Raw genomic sequence first — 15,086 nt, 5'->3', positions numbered from 1 at the left:
ATGTGGCAAATTAAAATTAAAATTAAAATTTGCTCTAATACATTTGTTACGAATTCAATCTTGTCAATTATTATATATTTGATTTTGTGTTACTCTATTATTATTAATCACTCAAAATAGTAATAATTGATATTATACCCCTCGCTGGCCCCATGTATGTAACTTTGTATTTTAATTCATGTGGCAAATTAAAATTAAAATTTGCTCTAATACATTTGTTACGAATTCAATCTTGTCAATTATTATATATTTGATTTTGTGTTACTCATCCTTACAAACTCAATTTGGCACCCTTTAGTTTTTAAACTCAACTTTGACCCCCGTAAATGTAATATCCAAACTTTTTCGAACCCCACATTCATTAAACATTACACTTTGTCCCCAATATAATATCCTGGCTCCAACGCTAACCATGGACCACTGAAACATATCTGATGTATCATTAATCAACATTATTTTTGGTGGCTCTAGAATAAAATTTCTGGCTTCGGTCCACCCAGGGCCCTTGATAGGTCAACCGGAGTACCACTTCCTGTAACATACCTTACCTATGACCTATCATCAATCAAACATAACTTGATTATGCACCGCAAGTTCAATTATTTTGTCACTTATTGAAAAACGAACCTATTTCCATTTGAAGGACTATTCCATTTCTGTGCGAGTTGATAGTTAACGAAAGGCTAGACCTCCCTTCAACACCGCTCATTTTTTGTAAGGCCTAGCAATCAAGACGGTGCCTTCAAACCAATCTCTCCAATCATCTTACACTCTTCACGTGAACCCTTTTGTTTTTTACCCTCCTTGAAAATGCCAAGTGCTTTCCGTCTTTTTCTCAAATCACTCTTCCCCCAACAAGAACCCGCCACCCCATTACTCCAACAACTTTTACATTACGTGTCAAGATATAATTGGCCATCCACAGTAACACCTGTAGGACCGTTTACAGCGGATCCAGTTCGAGCTTTCGCCCTTTTGAGGGATCTCATCTTCATCTTAGTTTCAACTTACAACTGTCCTGTGCCTTCTTTAAATATCTTTATTAGATTTTGTTTTCAAACTTTCTACTTTCAACTTCAAGTCATAAGAACGAACGATCCCTTTCGTCTTGTTTCAAACTTCCTCTTTCTCTTTCTTTCTTTTAACTGTAACTTTCTGCAGGTTCTTCCATGGAGTCTCTGCAAGTCAGTCGTTTTATTTCATGCAGATCATCGTCGTTTTCGAGCACGACGAAACTTGCTCCGAGTTTTAGGCCTGTAACGCAAGTCGGGTTTGGTTCTTTGTGGAGGAAACCGAATAAAAATGGTTGCTTGGTGATCAGGAGCTTGACGTTTGTAAGTGATGGCGGTAGTGGCGGAGCAACGGGTGGCTCCGGCAGTTCGCAAGACGGTTCTTTTGCGGTTGAAGATGATCAAAAGAAGACCAACAAACACATCAACAATAAAATCAACAAGAATAACATCAAAAACGGCAACGTCAACCAAAAAAATGGTCGCGTTTTGGGTGCTGAGAGAGACGACTCTGGTTCTGTTATTGGATTTCAATTGCTTCCTCATTTGGGTATGTTTTTATCACTTCGTTGTGAGTTTGGCATGTATTTCTTATTACAGGAATTTCTGAAAACAAAGAAAACTGTTTTCGAATTCTGGAAAACAAGGGAATTCATTTTTTTCCGTTTTTGGGATTTTAGATCGTATCTAGAAATGGTTTTGGAAATATTTTATTGAACACGTTTATTAAAAGATGTTTTCTGTACTTCATTGTGAAAACAAAAATTGCATCTAAATTTTACATCAAATGGACCAAAAAAAATAAAATAAAATAAAATAAAGAAAGCAAAAAGAGTGTAGGCCTAGAAGCAGAGCAATGTTTTTAATTGTCTCTGCTTTTATTCTGGTTTTAGTTTTGGTTTTACTAATTATTTTGTTATTATATTTGTGGTTGCTTTTACACTTATTTTATTTCTTTATTTCTTTATTTTATTTTTATACAATATTATCTGGTACCTTTACTTTTTTCATAATATTCCTTTCATTTGACTTAATATATTTAGGAAAATAAATTTTGCCTTATTGAAAGTTTGAACTCATAGACCAGAATCTTAAATTTTGGTAATGGGATCAACGTCACCTGTGAAACTCATGATCCAATTTCATTGCCGGGGGCAAATCATGTGGTCACATGCTTTGACTCGGAGAATGGCATATACTATATAATAATATAGTCCCACAAGATAATTGTAGTGATCCCATAAAAAAATTGTTGAATTTATATCGATTTATAGGAATTATTATTATTATTATTATTATTTTTTTTTTTTTTTTAAAGATTGGTTTTCGATTTATGGTGCTTGATCATTACAAATGGAGATTGAATTGTGTTGCAAATGATCCATCCGATTGAATTATTATATCTCTTCACCTGTTAATTCATATTTTTGGGTATCTTGGTGAACTTGTTTATGAAGTAATGTATAATTCATCTTTCTGCAATGAGATGCCCAAATTTTCTGGTCAGTTGATTCTTCTGAAAAGATGATTTACTGAAACAGGCTGGACAGTCCTTGAATGAAGTGTCTTCCTTCTGTTTATTGTAATTGTTTCTAGTGATGCATTTCATGGTTTTTTTAATCATAAATCGATGAACTTTGTAGCGAGTTTTTCAAATCAATTGGTGATATATTACTAATTGTTGTGGATACTGAAGAATTTTGTGAGACCTGATTATGAATCATAAACTTGAACTACAGGGGACAATGAAGTCAGTGAGTCTCAAGGAGATGTAGCTACTCAAGAAGATGTATCTAGTTATGAAGTAGAGAAAACTGAGGACACTGAAGGAGAATCAAAAGCTCAAACTCGGGTAACCCACAGTATTGTCTTTGTCACTTCTGAGGCAGCACCTTATTCTAAAACTGGTGGATTAGGAGATGTTTGTGGTTCTTTGCCTATAGCATTAGCTGCACATGGACATCGTGTAATGGTTGTCTCTCCTAGATATCAGAATGGCACTACTGCAGACCAGAAGTTTGCTAATGCTACAGATTTAGGTCGTCGTATCAAGGTATATTGCTTTGGTGGAGAACAAGAGGTTTCTTTTTTCCACGAGTACAGAGAAGGTGTTGACTGGGTAAGAATTTCTCCTGTCTCTCATTTTATGTTGAGCCTTCATGATTTCTTTTTAATATTTTTCCGGATTGGATTTTTTTTTTTCCTTTTTCTGTTTTTTATAAATGAATGAACTCTTTTCTTCGATTTTAGGTGTTTGTGGACCACCCTGCATATCACAGACCTGGAAATCCATACGGTGATAGTAATGGTGCTTTTGGAGATAACCAGGTCTGGTTTGGAATTGAATTGGGGTTTTAAGATTGTTGACGTAACCGGAATTTCTGTCTTCCAATAATGACAAGGTGTTTTCTCATCTGCTTTTACAGTTTAGGTTCACTTTGCTTAGCTATGCAGCATGCGAAGCTCCATTAGTGCTTCCATTAGGAGGGTTTACTTATGGAGAGAAATGCCTTTTCCTTGTCAATGACTGGCATGCTAGCCTTGTTCCAGTGTAAGTAGTTTTTCTTCTAGCCAATATATTTGATATATGTAGTGAACCATTAGTTGATTACTAATTGATTTATTTAGACTTAGTTCTCCTTTATTGGATCCCTTCCCCACTCCTCTTCTAGTGAGAACAGAAAAACATTCTTTTGGTAAATGAACTTTGTTTTCCTTTGCCTTGTAATCGTGAAAATACCTAAAAGGTTTTATAATCAACTCTTATATATTTTTTGGTTCATAATTCAAAAAACACATCTTGTCATACATCCCTTGCATTTTTTTTTTTGGGGGTTCAATTGCAAATTTTTTCAAATATGTTTCAAGTTGTTAGGGTTTTGATTTTCTGTGCTTTTGTTTTCAGGCTTTTGGCATCCAAGTATCGTCCATATGGAGTTTATAAAGAAGCTCGGAGTATTCTTGTAATACATAACCTTTCACATCAGGTTCTTATCACTTTTTCCACATTCTTTTTAATCTACTATAATTTCACTCTTACACTTTTGGCTCACAAATGTAAGAAATAATTTCTAATGAAATTTAGAAATACACGTCTATGTTACCGGTCTGACTAATTACCTATTTGCATATGCAAGGGTGTCGAACCTGCTGCAACTTTTAAGCATTTGGGATTGCCTTCGCAATGGTATGGGGCACTTGGATGGGTATTTCCCACATGGGCCAGGACACATGCTCTAGACACAGGTGAAGCTGTCAATCTTCTGAAGGGTGCAGTTGTGACATCTGATAGAATACTAACGGTTAGCAAGGTAATTAGCTATGCATACCTTGTTCCTACTTTTGGGTTGTTTAATTTCATAAAATATCTGGGTGCTTTTTTTTTTTCCTGGTATTTTTCAATTGATTAACGACTTCTGAGGTTTAGCTCTTATGTCAATGTTTGATTTGATTTGCTTACTTTTGAGTAAATCTGAATATGAATGAACACAATCTGGGCAAATCAGCCAATTTATATTATGGTTAATATTGTTTGCACCATTCAAGTCAGAAGTGTTATATACTCCATAATATCACACTATGTTTAATGTCAATGTTACTTTTGTTAATTGCAGGGTTATTCATGGGAAATAACAACTCCTGAAGGTGGATATGGCTTACATGAGCTATTAACCAGTCGAAAGAGTGTTCTAGATGGTAAGTGTTTTGAGCTTAAAACTGGGAAACTCCCTCTAATGGCTATTGTCTAGTGTGGAAAAATTAATGTCTCAGGGGTAGACATTACAAAAACTGCCATATACTAGTACCTCCTAGGATTCCGTTTTGATGGAACCAACTTCGTATAATGACCTCTATTTAGGAGCTCACCCCCGTGAATAACATTGTTGCAAACAAGAATAGAACACAAGTCATAACTGACAAAATCTCATGTTGTTCATCATATGCAGGATGTTTCTTTATTGTATGGTCATACCATATGGGCTATATGTATGATATTTGTGCTTGGATTTCTTTTTTTCAACTAATTTATGTTATGATGATTAGGTATCACAAATGGCATTGATGTCGCTGAGTGGAACCCATCTACAGATGAGCACATTGCTGTCCCTTATTCTGCTGATGTTCTCTCTGGAAAGGTGGCTTGGTTAAATCTCATTTCTAGATTTAGTTGTTCTGCGGCAGCATTCTGTAACTGTGTTTTTCTATCAAGTGTAGGTCGAATGCAAGATGGCTTTGCAGAAGGAATTAGGTCTTCCTGTTAGGCCTGATTGTCCTCTGGTAAGATGCAATTTTCTCTTTCTTCCTAGACATGGTAGCAAATATCTCCATGTCTAATTGTTCTTTTAGTGCAACTCGTTAGATTGGATTCGTTGGGAGACTGGACTACCAAAAAGGCATTGACCTGATTCAGGCAGCAACCCCAGAGATTATGGAAGAAGATGTTCAATTTGTAAGTCAGCTTTTCATAAAATCATTAACTTGTTGTATTCAATGACTCTAATTGAAATTATGAGTTTTGATTTTGTCATTCATGACTTGAAAGAGTTACACTAATCAATCCTCAATAGAGAGGGCTTGTGATGTGTATGCATGCGGAAGATGCTTTCTGTGTCACCCCTTTATCAGGATGTACATTGTTGTTTCAGGTTATGCTTGGGTCTGGGGATCCTCAGTATGAGAGCTGGATGAGAGTCGCTGAGGTAACTTACAGAGATAAGTTCCGTGGTTGGGTTGGATTTAATGTTCCAATTTCTCATAGGATCACTGCAGGGTAATGTTTCCATTTTTCTATGAAACTTTTCTTTATGGTTTACGAGTCTTTAAGGAATTGTCGGTTACTCACTTAAGTTCTTGAATGAACAGCTGTGACATACTGTTGATGCCATCAAGATTTGAGCCCTGTGGACTAAATCAATTGTATGCAATGAGATATGGAACTATACCAGTAGTTCATGCCACTGGAGGACTTAGAGTGAGTTCAAACATCCACGAAATAAAGATTCGTTTTTTCAACAGTTTATCTGGTGTGTTTAATGCAATTCTCTGTGTGATAGGATACGGTAGAAAACTTTAATCCATATGCTGAAGGAGGCAGTGGTACAGGCACTGGGTATGTAGTTATCCTTAAGCTCTTGGCTTCACTTTTTTCTGTTTACATTTTTCCAAAAAAAAAATTTGAAGTTAAATATCATAATTCTGATGCTCAGCCTGCAGTCTAGAAACAAAGTGATTTGTTGAGAGAAATTTTATTGTCTATGAAAATTCTTGCAATTACAAAAAAATATGTTTAGTTTTTTGTGACATTCATGGTGATTCTATCTGCTGCATTATATTTTTTATTCTTTAAAAGTATACTTTCTATAAGTATCAAATTCTCAACTTTGACTGTTAGGACACTTCTCTCTCTCTCTCTCCATTTTTTTTTTCAATTTGGTTGGGTTGGGGTGGACTGTTTATTGTATTTTTTATGTGAGAGGTGGTGTGAGCAATGTTTCATACCCTATAAAATATAATTTCTATAAAATAATGTTGTTGTTAAATGCATTGACAGGTGGACTTTTTCGCCGCTAATCAAAGATAGCATGTTGGCCGTAAGTCATTTCATTACACTTGAACTACCTCTTGCTGTACATTTTTATGTTATCTTTTCCCTTTAGTAAATTGAAATCCAGTATAGCTGTATTACGTCTACAATCAGCGAGGAATATAGCAATTATTATAATAGTTTAGCGTTAAGCCTTTGACAAATTGATTTGGTAGTTGAGCTACAATATGCAGAACATGAAACCTATAGCAGTAAAAATATGATTATTTTTGGAATATTTTGGGGTTTTATCGCTCTGTATCTAACCATCGATGAGTCATTGATAGGCGCTAAGAAATGCAACAAAAACTTATAGAGAATACAAGACATCATGGGAAGGGTTAATGAAGAGATGTATGGAGAAAGATTATACATGGGAAAATGCTGCGACACAATACGAGCAGGTTTTCGAATGGGCCTTCATCGACCGTCCTTATGTTAGCTAAAAGATAAATGAGGCAAAAGCAGTAAAAAGAGAACAACACAATCCCAAACTTCTCGTGATTTAGGTTCTATACATGATGCTGCTGGTCTGGCTCATATCTCCAGCTTAAGAATCACTTTCAGGAAACAGTTATTCTTGTAAACATGCCCGGTGGGTATGCTTTCGACGAGTATGGTGTATTTATTTTTATTTTTTTGACGAGTCAGTGTATTTCTTGACAAGTGCACATCATTGACTGGTGGATCGATTTTTGATCTATAGATTTAGGGGAAAAAATTCCTGTTGTATTAATTATGTATTTCTTTTTAAACAAGCAAAACAATGAGATATTGCTGCTATGACAAATGGTATGCTATATAGTTTACATATAAATTTCCATGTACATGTTCTATTTGGCAAGATTCCTGCACATGGAATTTGGCTCCTTGTGCGTCAAATGTCATCTTATTTAATGAAATCAGACTAAAATTATGGGATTTTTTGTTAATATTTGGAGAGTTTTGGTTGGTGTATAATTGGAAATTTGTGTGATTGCTATTGTGAGACTTAGCTCTTTGAATTCTTAATTGGAGAAAAAACCATAGGCTTCTTGAGCATTATATGGGGGAGGCTTTTATGTTTATATGTATTAGCTAATTCATTAAAATGTGTTATGTCCACAAGCATAATATACTTCAAGTTGACAGCATGCGTGATATATACATACAACCGTCACACAACGATTATGTGAGTGGTCAAGAAATTGTATTTTTTATTTTGTCAAAGGAAATGGGGTGGTTTGGAAGTGGTAAGAAGAATGAATACTTAGCTTGATATGAGGGGTTAGTGTTTCATATTTGGTTTGCAATCTTGAGGGGGAGGAAATGCATATCTCAAACGATTACTATTATTATTATTTTTAACACAAGTTCACTTATAAAGAGTTACTTAAGATATTCATGAATGGGGTAAAAATAAAAATAAAAATAAATCAACATAATTATAAGAGAGAGTTATGACTTTTTTTAATTCCTTGTAACTCACCTCGGCACTATCCTATCCTTGACTCATTGTTTTAGTTGTTTAGGAGCATACTCAGTGGAACCAACTCAACCCTTTTTTTATTTAAGGAGCCCACAAAATAGACAACAATATGGACAGCTCTAGTAACCGCATATCACGGGTCGATGATTTATCACTAAGTGCACACTAATTATTAGTAGAGACACAATCTTATTTCTTTAAATATTCTGTCTTATACTTTATGGTACGAGGGGAGTCAATTCCCTAACCTTTACTCCGATAGGATAATGGCGCCACCTAGTCAACAATCCCCCCTCCACACCTATCTATAAGCAACATTCTCTTGGATTTATATATAAAATATTATATTAGTTCAATAAAATGAATTTAATTGTGTTTAAGCATGATTTTCTACATATCTAGTAACATATATAAATATATTATTCTATGTCTAATTGACTGATATCATGTACATAGAAGAAAGCACCTAAAACGACTACAATTATTGGGGAGTTGGGTTTTAGTGTTGGACCATGAGGGATGGAATTATTGAAGGCATCATCCATGGAAGTTGGACTAAATATGTTTTAAACGTCTTACTTCCTTAGAACTTCCATTTATTTATACCACATTATTTGTGAGTCAATTCAGTTTGTTTATATTATATATCTATTTTCTTTTCTATAATCCTAACAACCAATATGATTTAATAATTTGTATAAGTAAAATAAAAATCTAGTCAATAATGCATCAAGCAAAAATAAGAATAATTTATTGGGATTCTATTTCATTATCAAGAAAATTACAAGAATATCCCTCCGAACAAATTGATGATAAAAATTCCTATCGAATCATCCATAAACATACAAAAAACCTTTGCATCATTACTAATACATTATATTTGTACTACATCTAGGGTTTTTCACACTTTCATCCTTAATATTTAGAGTATATTTACTTTTATATTATGAGACACAGACAATTTAACCTACTTAAGTAAAACTTTTTGGTAAAAAGTCTATAATATATTTATTGTCTTATGCATATGTTATTAAAAATGAATAATACACATATATATATATATATATATATATATATAGTCAAAATTATACAATACTATCTCCAAAAAATGTAAATATTCTATAAGAGTAATAGTCCATATCTAAATATAATATGGACCACTTTTAGCATATTATAAAACCTGCTTAATTTCATAAACATGAACACTTATAACCAAGGGCGGATGCTACTCTATGGCCCACCTTCAAATTTTTTGAAAAAAATATTAATATATACAATTTTTGGATTTTGGCTTACCCTAACTGAAATATTAATGTACAAAAATATTAATGTATAATTAGTTTTTATTTTGGCCCACCCTAACAGAATTTTCTGGATCCACCATTGCTTATAACAATTATAAATAACAAAGAGCAAAAGACATAATCCTACACGAAGTTTGGGGAAATCCTAAGTTGATACCCCTGGTTCAATTTATCCCATTTTGCCACCCTTAATCTAACATTGTTAATAACTGATGAGTCTAACACAGTGACAGCGAGTGGCAATAGCTGAAATACCCTTGAACCTTTGACTTTAGATTATTTAGCAAATAAAAAACTAAATAGAAGTGCAAAAAACCAAAAATGCCCCTATCTTTAGTTTATTTTCCAAATATAGTGAAATTACCCTAATGCCCCTAAACCATTTGAAAGTTCAGCAACAATTATTTGAATGTTGAGGGTTTAGCTGTATAACGGCAAAATAAAATTTCTTAAAAATTGGCATGCATCCTGAAAAGTTTTAAGTTTGAACACAAACACATCCTACACAAAACTAACATCAGAGATCATACTATAAGCATACATACTGAGTTAAACACTTTTGCATTGAACATATATATGAAAAATACATACTTTAGCCTTGAAATGTGATGATCAACATCCCAAAAACAAAAAATAAAAGCTGCATATTATATAAAAAAAACCCACTGCAACAGTCCTAAATCAGTGACAACATTCACAATAAACAACCTAAATCAGTTGCTATCTGTACAATATTATCACACCATATTTACACACTAAGACTAACAAACAAAGTCCTATGTACAGCTTCCCCAAATTTCACCAAAATACTACAGTAGCAACTTTCACCAAAATACAACAGCATGCTTCAACTCCACACATCCAAAAAAACCAACATCATGCTTCTATAGTTTTATTACACAAAAAACAACAGCATGCTTCAACTACACACTCCTTAAGTACTTGAAAAAAATCATAAAATCAATTTAAGGGGCTGCCCTCGATAGTTTGAAGCAATGTAACAATGTTAAAATTTGAAAGACTGATGTTACACTAACCTGCTACCCTTGACAATTGCTTCAGTGTTGACATGTCTGACTTGTTGGGGCTGATGAAGCTTCTCATCTCTAAACAAAGCAAATAAAACAAATGTTAATGCAAGCAAATTCTGTTACAAAAATAATACTAATCTTGTTAAATAAAAGCTTTAAAATACCCTTTGATTCTTGCTGTTTGAATGATTTTGTGGGCAACTCCTCTTGTTATGTCCCAAAGTTCGACAGATCCCACACCTAAGTGTTGCACCTTTGGTCATCCTTGGTTCTTCATCAGCATCCTTTTTTTTGGCCTTTTTGGGTCTCCTAACCTCTGCCTACCCCCAAGCAATTCAAGCCAACTAAGTGGGTCAAGTATGGGGTGAATGTGATCAACTTATGTTTTTATGTATAACGTGATCCTCAATGAAGAGTCCACAAAATCCTCCATATTTCTAATGTTTCTAAAAAGCAAACAACGGACTGCATGCACACAAGAGACTTCAGAAAGTTGCCACATTCCAAATTCACAAGTTTGAGATTAAAGGTTTAAGATGTAACATTTACTAAGAAGGCGGTTGTTATCCACCACTTCAAACTCATCACTCCCGGGCCAGATAGCTTCAACATTCCTAGTAGGCTCAACTAGACCATTGATTTTCTTATGTACAGTAGGGGGAACAGTTGTGACCCAATCATTCTTGACCTTTGCCCTAGCTTGCATCTGTACCATAACCATCCTCCTATAATGCTTTAACAAGCTTAGTATGGGTGATTTTCTATTCTCTCCTAACCAGCTATTGAAGACTTCACACATGTTATTTGTAACATGATCAGATTTGGAATCAAGGTTGAATGCATGCCTTGACTAGGAACTCACATCATTTTTAATCATCCACCTATGAGCTTCTCTATCTACAGCTTTAACCTTTTCCATGGCCTGTTGAAAATCAATGACATTGAAAGCCCTACTAACAACCCAAAACAAGTTCCTCAACCCCAAGGAATTTTTTCCTAAAGTTAGCATAAACATGCCTAGCACAATGTCTAACACTAGCATTTGGCCAACAGGTCTGTATAGCATTCATCAAACCATTTTGCATATAACTCATGATAGTGATAGGGTCAATGTCCCCTATAAACTCCTTCAACAAAGTCATAAAGTATCTCCATGATTCCTTGTTTTCTATCTTAATTCCTTGTTTACTATCTCACAAATGGTAATTGCTACAAGGAAAATGCCACTGTTAGCATCCATAGAAACTACTGACAATAGTACTCCACCATAAGGCCCTTTAAGATGGCACCTATCCACACCTATAAAATGTCTACAACCCTCTATAAGCCCCTTCTTTTGTGTTGCAAAGCCTAAGAAACACCTCTGAAAGTTTGGAATCTCTTTTGGACTAACAGATTTCACATTATACATGGAACCTAGGTTGGTGTGTTTGATAATGTGATCATATTTCAACAAACTAGCAAATGACTTTGCATGGAGCTTGTCTGACCTCCTATTTGCCAGCTTATTGGCCCTATACAATTTGGATCTAGACAACTGCATATAGTGTTTCCTACCCAACGTGTCTACTCATGGCTTAATTGATGAACCCTTTTGGGATCTGATGAAGTCTCCTATTTTTTCAACCACCAAAACACTTGTTGTCTCTTATTATTATAAACCCTCGTGCATGTATGTGTATGCTTATACTTCCTAATCTGAAAAGACACATCATCAGGTGTCAAAGCAGCATATAGATGAAATGAACAGTTTGCTTGCTTACATTTAGCCTTAAATCTTCTTCTCTCATTGTGAATCTTTCTACCCTCTCTGAATTACACAATCTCGAAACACCTTCCTAAAGTGATCAACTTCTTCAAACACTTGACCAACTTTGAAGTGGATTTTCCCATTATCCCCATATGCAAACTGTTGACCTTTCATGTGCTTGCTAACCCTAGTTACTGCATCTTCATCATTAGTAGACCCTTCATATGAATTGTACTCATGGTATTCAAACATTTCCCCTCGAACTTCAATGTCTTCTACCCCACCACTTCCTTGCCCATATTGATTTCCCTCTACCCCACTACTTCTTTGCCCAATTTCAATTCCCTTTACCACCCCATTTCCGTGCCCAATGTCCACCCCACTTTCCTGTCAAGTTTCTATTCCCTCACCCACCCCACTTCTCTGCCCATCCTGCCTACTCCCATGGTCTTCTTCATGATCACTTTCATCACTTTCAACACTCTAGTGGAACTCATCTGGAATACTCTCTTCATCTTCCTTATTATCTTGCCTCACAAAACCTTTATTGTCCTTCGGTTGGGCTTCTAATAAAGTTATAGGTTCAACAAAGTCCATTGGTATGACTTCTACATAAACCCTTATCACTTGCTTGCCAAAACGCTTATATTGCTCAAATATGAATTCTATATCATCATCCATTTCCACTACGTATCTAGCCCTTGATAAAGGTAGCTCAACCTCTACCTTAAACTTCTCATAAGGGTTCATTTCGATACCTCATTCTCCGAAGCCACACATCGTTTCACATCTTTAATAAAACATATGTAACAATACTCATCTGGATCGACATTTAGTATATCATATTCTAAACTAAACACTTCAACTTCAAAGTCATAGGAATTTGGTTTTTGCTTGTATAAACAAACACAACCAAGCAATTATAAACAAAAAATCAACTGCCACCACCCTATAATAGCCATTACCACCCTGCCACCACCAGACCACCACCTAAGGTACGTGGCATTGTTACACCAGATGTTGTTAACCACTGCTAGGCAACATTTAAGACGGTTCTGGTTTCCAACCAATATACTGAAAATCACCCTAACCCACCATTAACGCTACCACCATTCTACCACCATACACTCACCACCACCAATACTAACACTGCCATGCAACACCAATATTCTAAACCACCACTACAACCAAACCCTAACCCTAATCCTAAAGCCCCTTACAACCACCATCACCACCATACCACCACCCTACGTACGTGGCATTGTTACACTAGAAGTTGTCAACCACTGCTAGGCAACATTTAAGATGGTTATTGGTTTCTAGCCAATATACCAAAAGTCACCCTAACACCACCGTCAACTCTACCACCACTATACCACCATACACACACCACCACTAATACTAACACTGCTATGCAACACCAATATCCTAAACCACCATTACACCAAAACCCTAACCTTAATCCTAAAGCCCCTTACTACCACCATCACCATCCTACCACCACCCAACAACCACCCTAACACCTCCACCACAACCCTAACACCAGTACACCACCACCAAACACACTGAAATAACCAAAAAACCAATCCACGGAAAAATCCAGCTCAAACCATATACAAAAAATATGTAAATCAACTGTCGATATACCTTGCTGCAGACCACGTAGCCATATCGTCCTTCTCCTCGAACCGTCGTCTTTCTTCCTCTAGGCGGTGAGACTTCTCTTCTCGTTGATGGCTCGTATTCCTCTCAAGGTTGTGTCTGCACGACCGGTATGGTGGTTTCGGGTTAATATGTATGGGTATGGGTTAGGGTCTGGTTGTCGTTTCGTATTCGTCGGTTTATGGTTATTGTTGATGCCGGTTTATGGTTTACGGTTTCGCCAAATGCCACTGAAGAAGATGATAAGTGTACGATTGATTTTGTTCATCTTGTTTGGGGTCAAAGCAAAAAAACCAAGCTGCAAGGATTCGGTGAGGCCTGAAAGGGAGGGCATTGGCTAGAAGGATGATGATGAGATAAGGATATTCATTGGAATATTGATTTTGTTCATCTTGTTTGGGAGTCAAAGTAGCAGTGAGAGACTATATCTATGTCTGGTAAGCTTACAAGTTCAACTGTGGGACGGGAAGAAGGTTAGAGGGATTAATGGCTGCGATTTTTGTTGCACAGGCGATGAGGTTTGTGGGTTAATTTTTTAGAAAAAAAAATCTGCATTTTTTGTTTGAAAGAGAAAGTGTAAGAGTGTTTAGAGATTTTTTTTTTGGCGCTTGACTTCTGCAATAACTCCAACTATCATACGTTATCCGTCTCCACATGTTTTGCAACATTTCCCCAGGCCTCTTTATTATTTGAATTTAATTTTTCTTAAGTGTCATTTTTACCCTTTTACTGTTAAAACCAAGCGAACGATATTAGATTAAGAGTGGCAAAACGGGATAAACTGAACCAAGGATACCAATTTAGGATTTTCCCAAATTTCGGGTGGGATTATGTCGTTTGCTCATACACAAAATATCAAAACTAAAGCCTGACTAAACAACGTATGACTATATGAGACAATAAGGATATTATAGACTTTTTATTATAAAATCATAAGACTAACAATATATACTTCTAAACTTCAGGACGAAATTATAAGAACAATATATACTTCTAAACTTCAGGACGAAATTATAAGATAATTGATTTGACATTCTCCAATTGGATATATCCTACACCAGTTGTATTCTAAACCCCTTTTTAGTTGGACAAACATATAACATCGAAGACAGGCTATGCTGATAATAAACCTCCACCTGTCAACATCAACTTCAAGAATCAAACAAATAAGAAGTCTCCACGTCAATACATAGATTTAACACGCAAGTGTATTTTCGTAACTTCGTTTTCCCACAAAGGGTCCCTTTCGAACCGGAAGAGTCGTTATTTTTTATTTT

At 35.5% G+C, this 15,086-nt stretch overlaps 1 protein-coding gene across 1 annotated transcript; it reads left to right on the top strand.

The window, feature by feature from the left end:
* The first annotated feature begins 1,045 nt into the window (after window positions 1-1,045).
* On the top strand, window positions 1,046-7,471 carry LOC116116768 (starch synthase 1, chloroplastic/amyloplastic-like). The gene is made up of 15 exons (XM_031402815.1): window positions 1,046-1,560; window positions 2,750-3,129; window positions 3,261-3,338; window positions 3,437-3,561; window positions 3,916-3,997; window positions 4,148-4,321; window positions 4,625-4,706; window positions 5,055-5,146; window positions 5,226-5,288; window positions 5,371-5,460; window positions 5,657-5,781; window positions 5,874-5,982; window positions 6,065-6,120; window positions 6,562-6,601; window positions 6,882-7,471. The coding sequence occupies exons 1-15, from the start codon at window positions 1,170-1,172 to the stop codon at window positions 7,038-7,040; spliced, it is 2,046 nt and encodes a 681-aa protein (XP_031258675.1). The 5' UTR covers window positions 1,046-1,169; the 3' UTR covers window positions 7,041-7,471.
* The last annotated feature ends 7,615 nt before the right edge of the window (window positions 7,472-15,086 follow it).

Source organism: Pistacia vera, unplaced genomic scaffold (assembly GCF_008641045.1).
Source record: "Pistacia vera cultivar Batoury unplaced genomic scaffold, PisVer_v2 Contig782, whole genome shotgun sequence".
NCBI classification, from domain to species: Eukaryota; Viridiplantae; Streptophyta; class Magnoliopsida; order Sapindales; family Anacardiaceae; genus Pistacia; species Pistacia vera.
Note: the sequence above shows the minus strand (reverse complement) of the source record. Positions and strands in the feature narration are given on the sequence as shown.

Coding starts and splice junctions, on each gene's coding strand:
- LOC116116768 (XM_031402815.1), top strand. CDS start 1,170: ATGGAGTCTCTGCAAGTCAGTCGTTTTATTTCATGCAGATCATCGTCG. Junction 5,461..5,656: donor TGGAAGAAGATGTTCAATTT/GTAAGTCAGCTT, acceptor TTGTTGTTTCAG/GTTATGCTTGGGTCTGGGGA. Junction 5,983..6,064: donor ATGCCACTGGAGGACTTAGA/GTGAGTTCAAAC, acceptor TCTGTGTGATAG/GATACGGTAGAAAACTTTAA.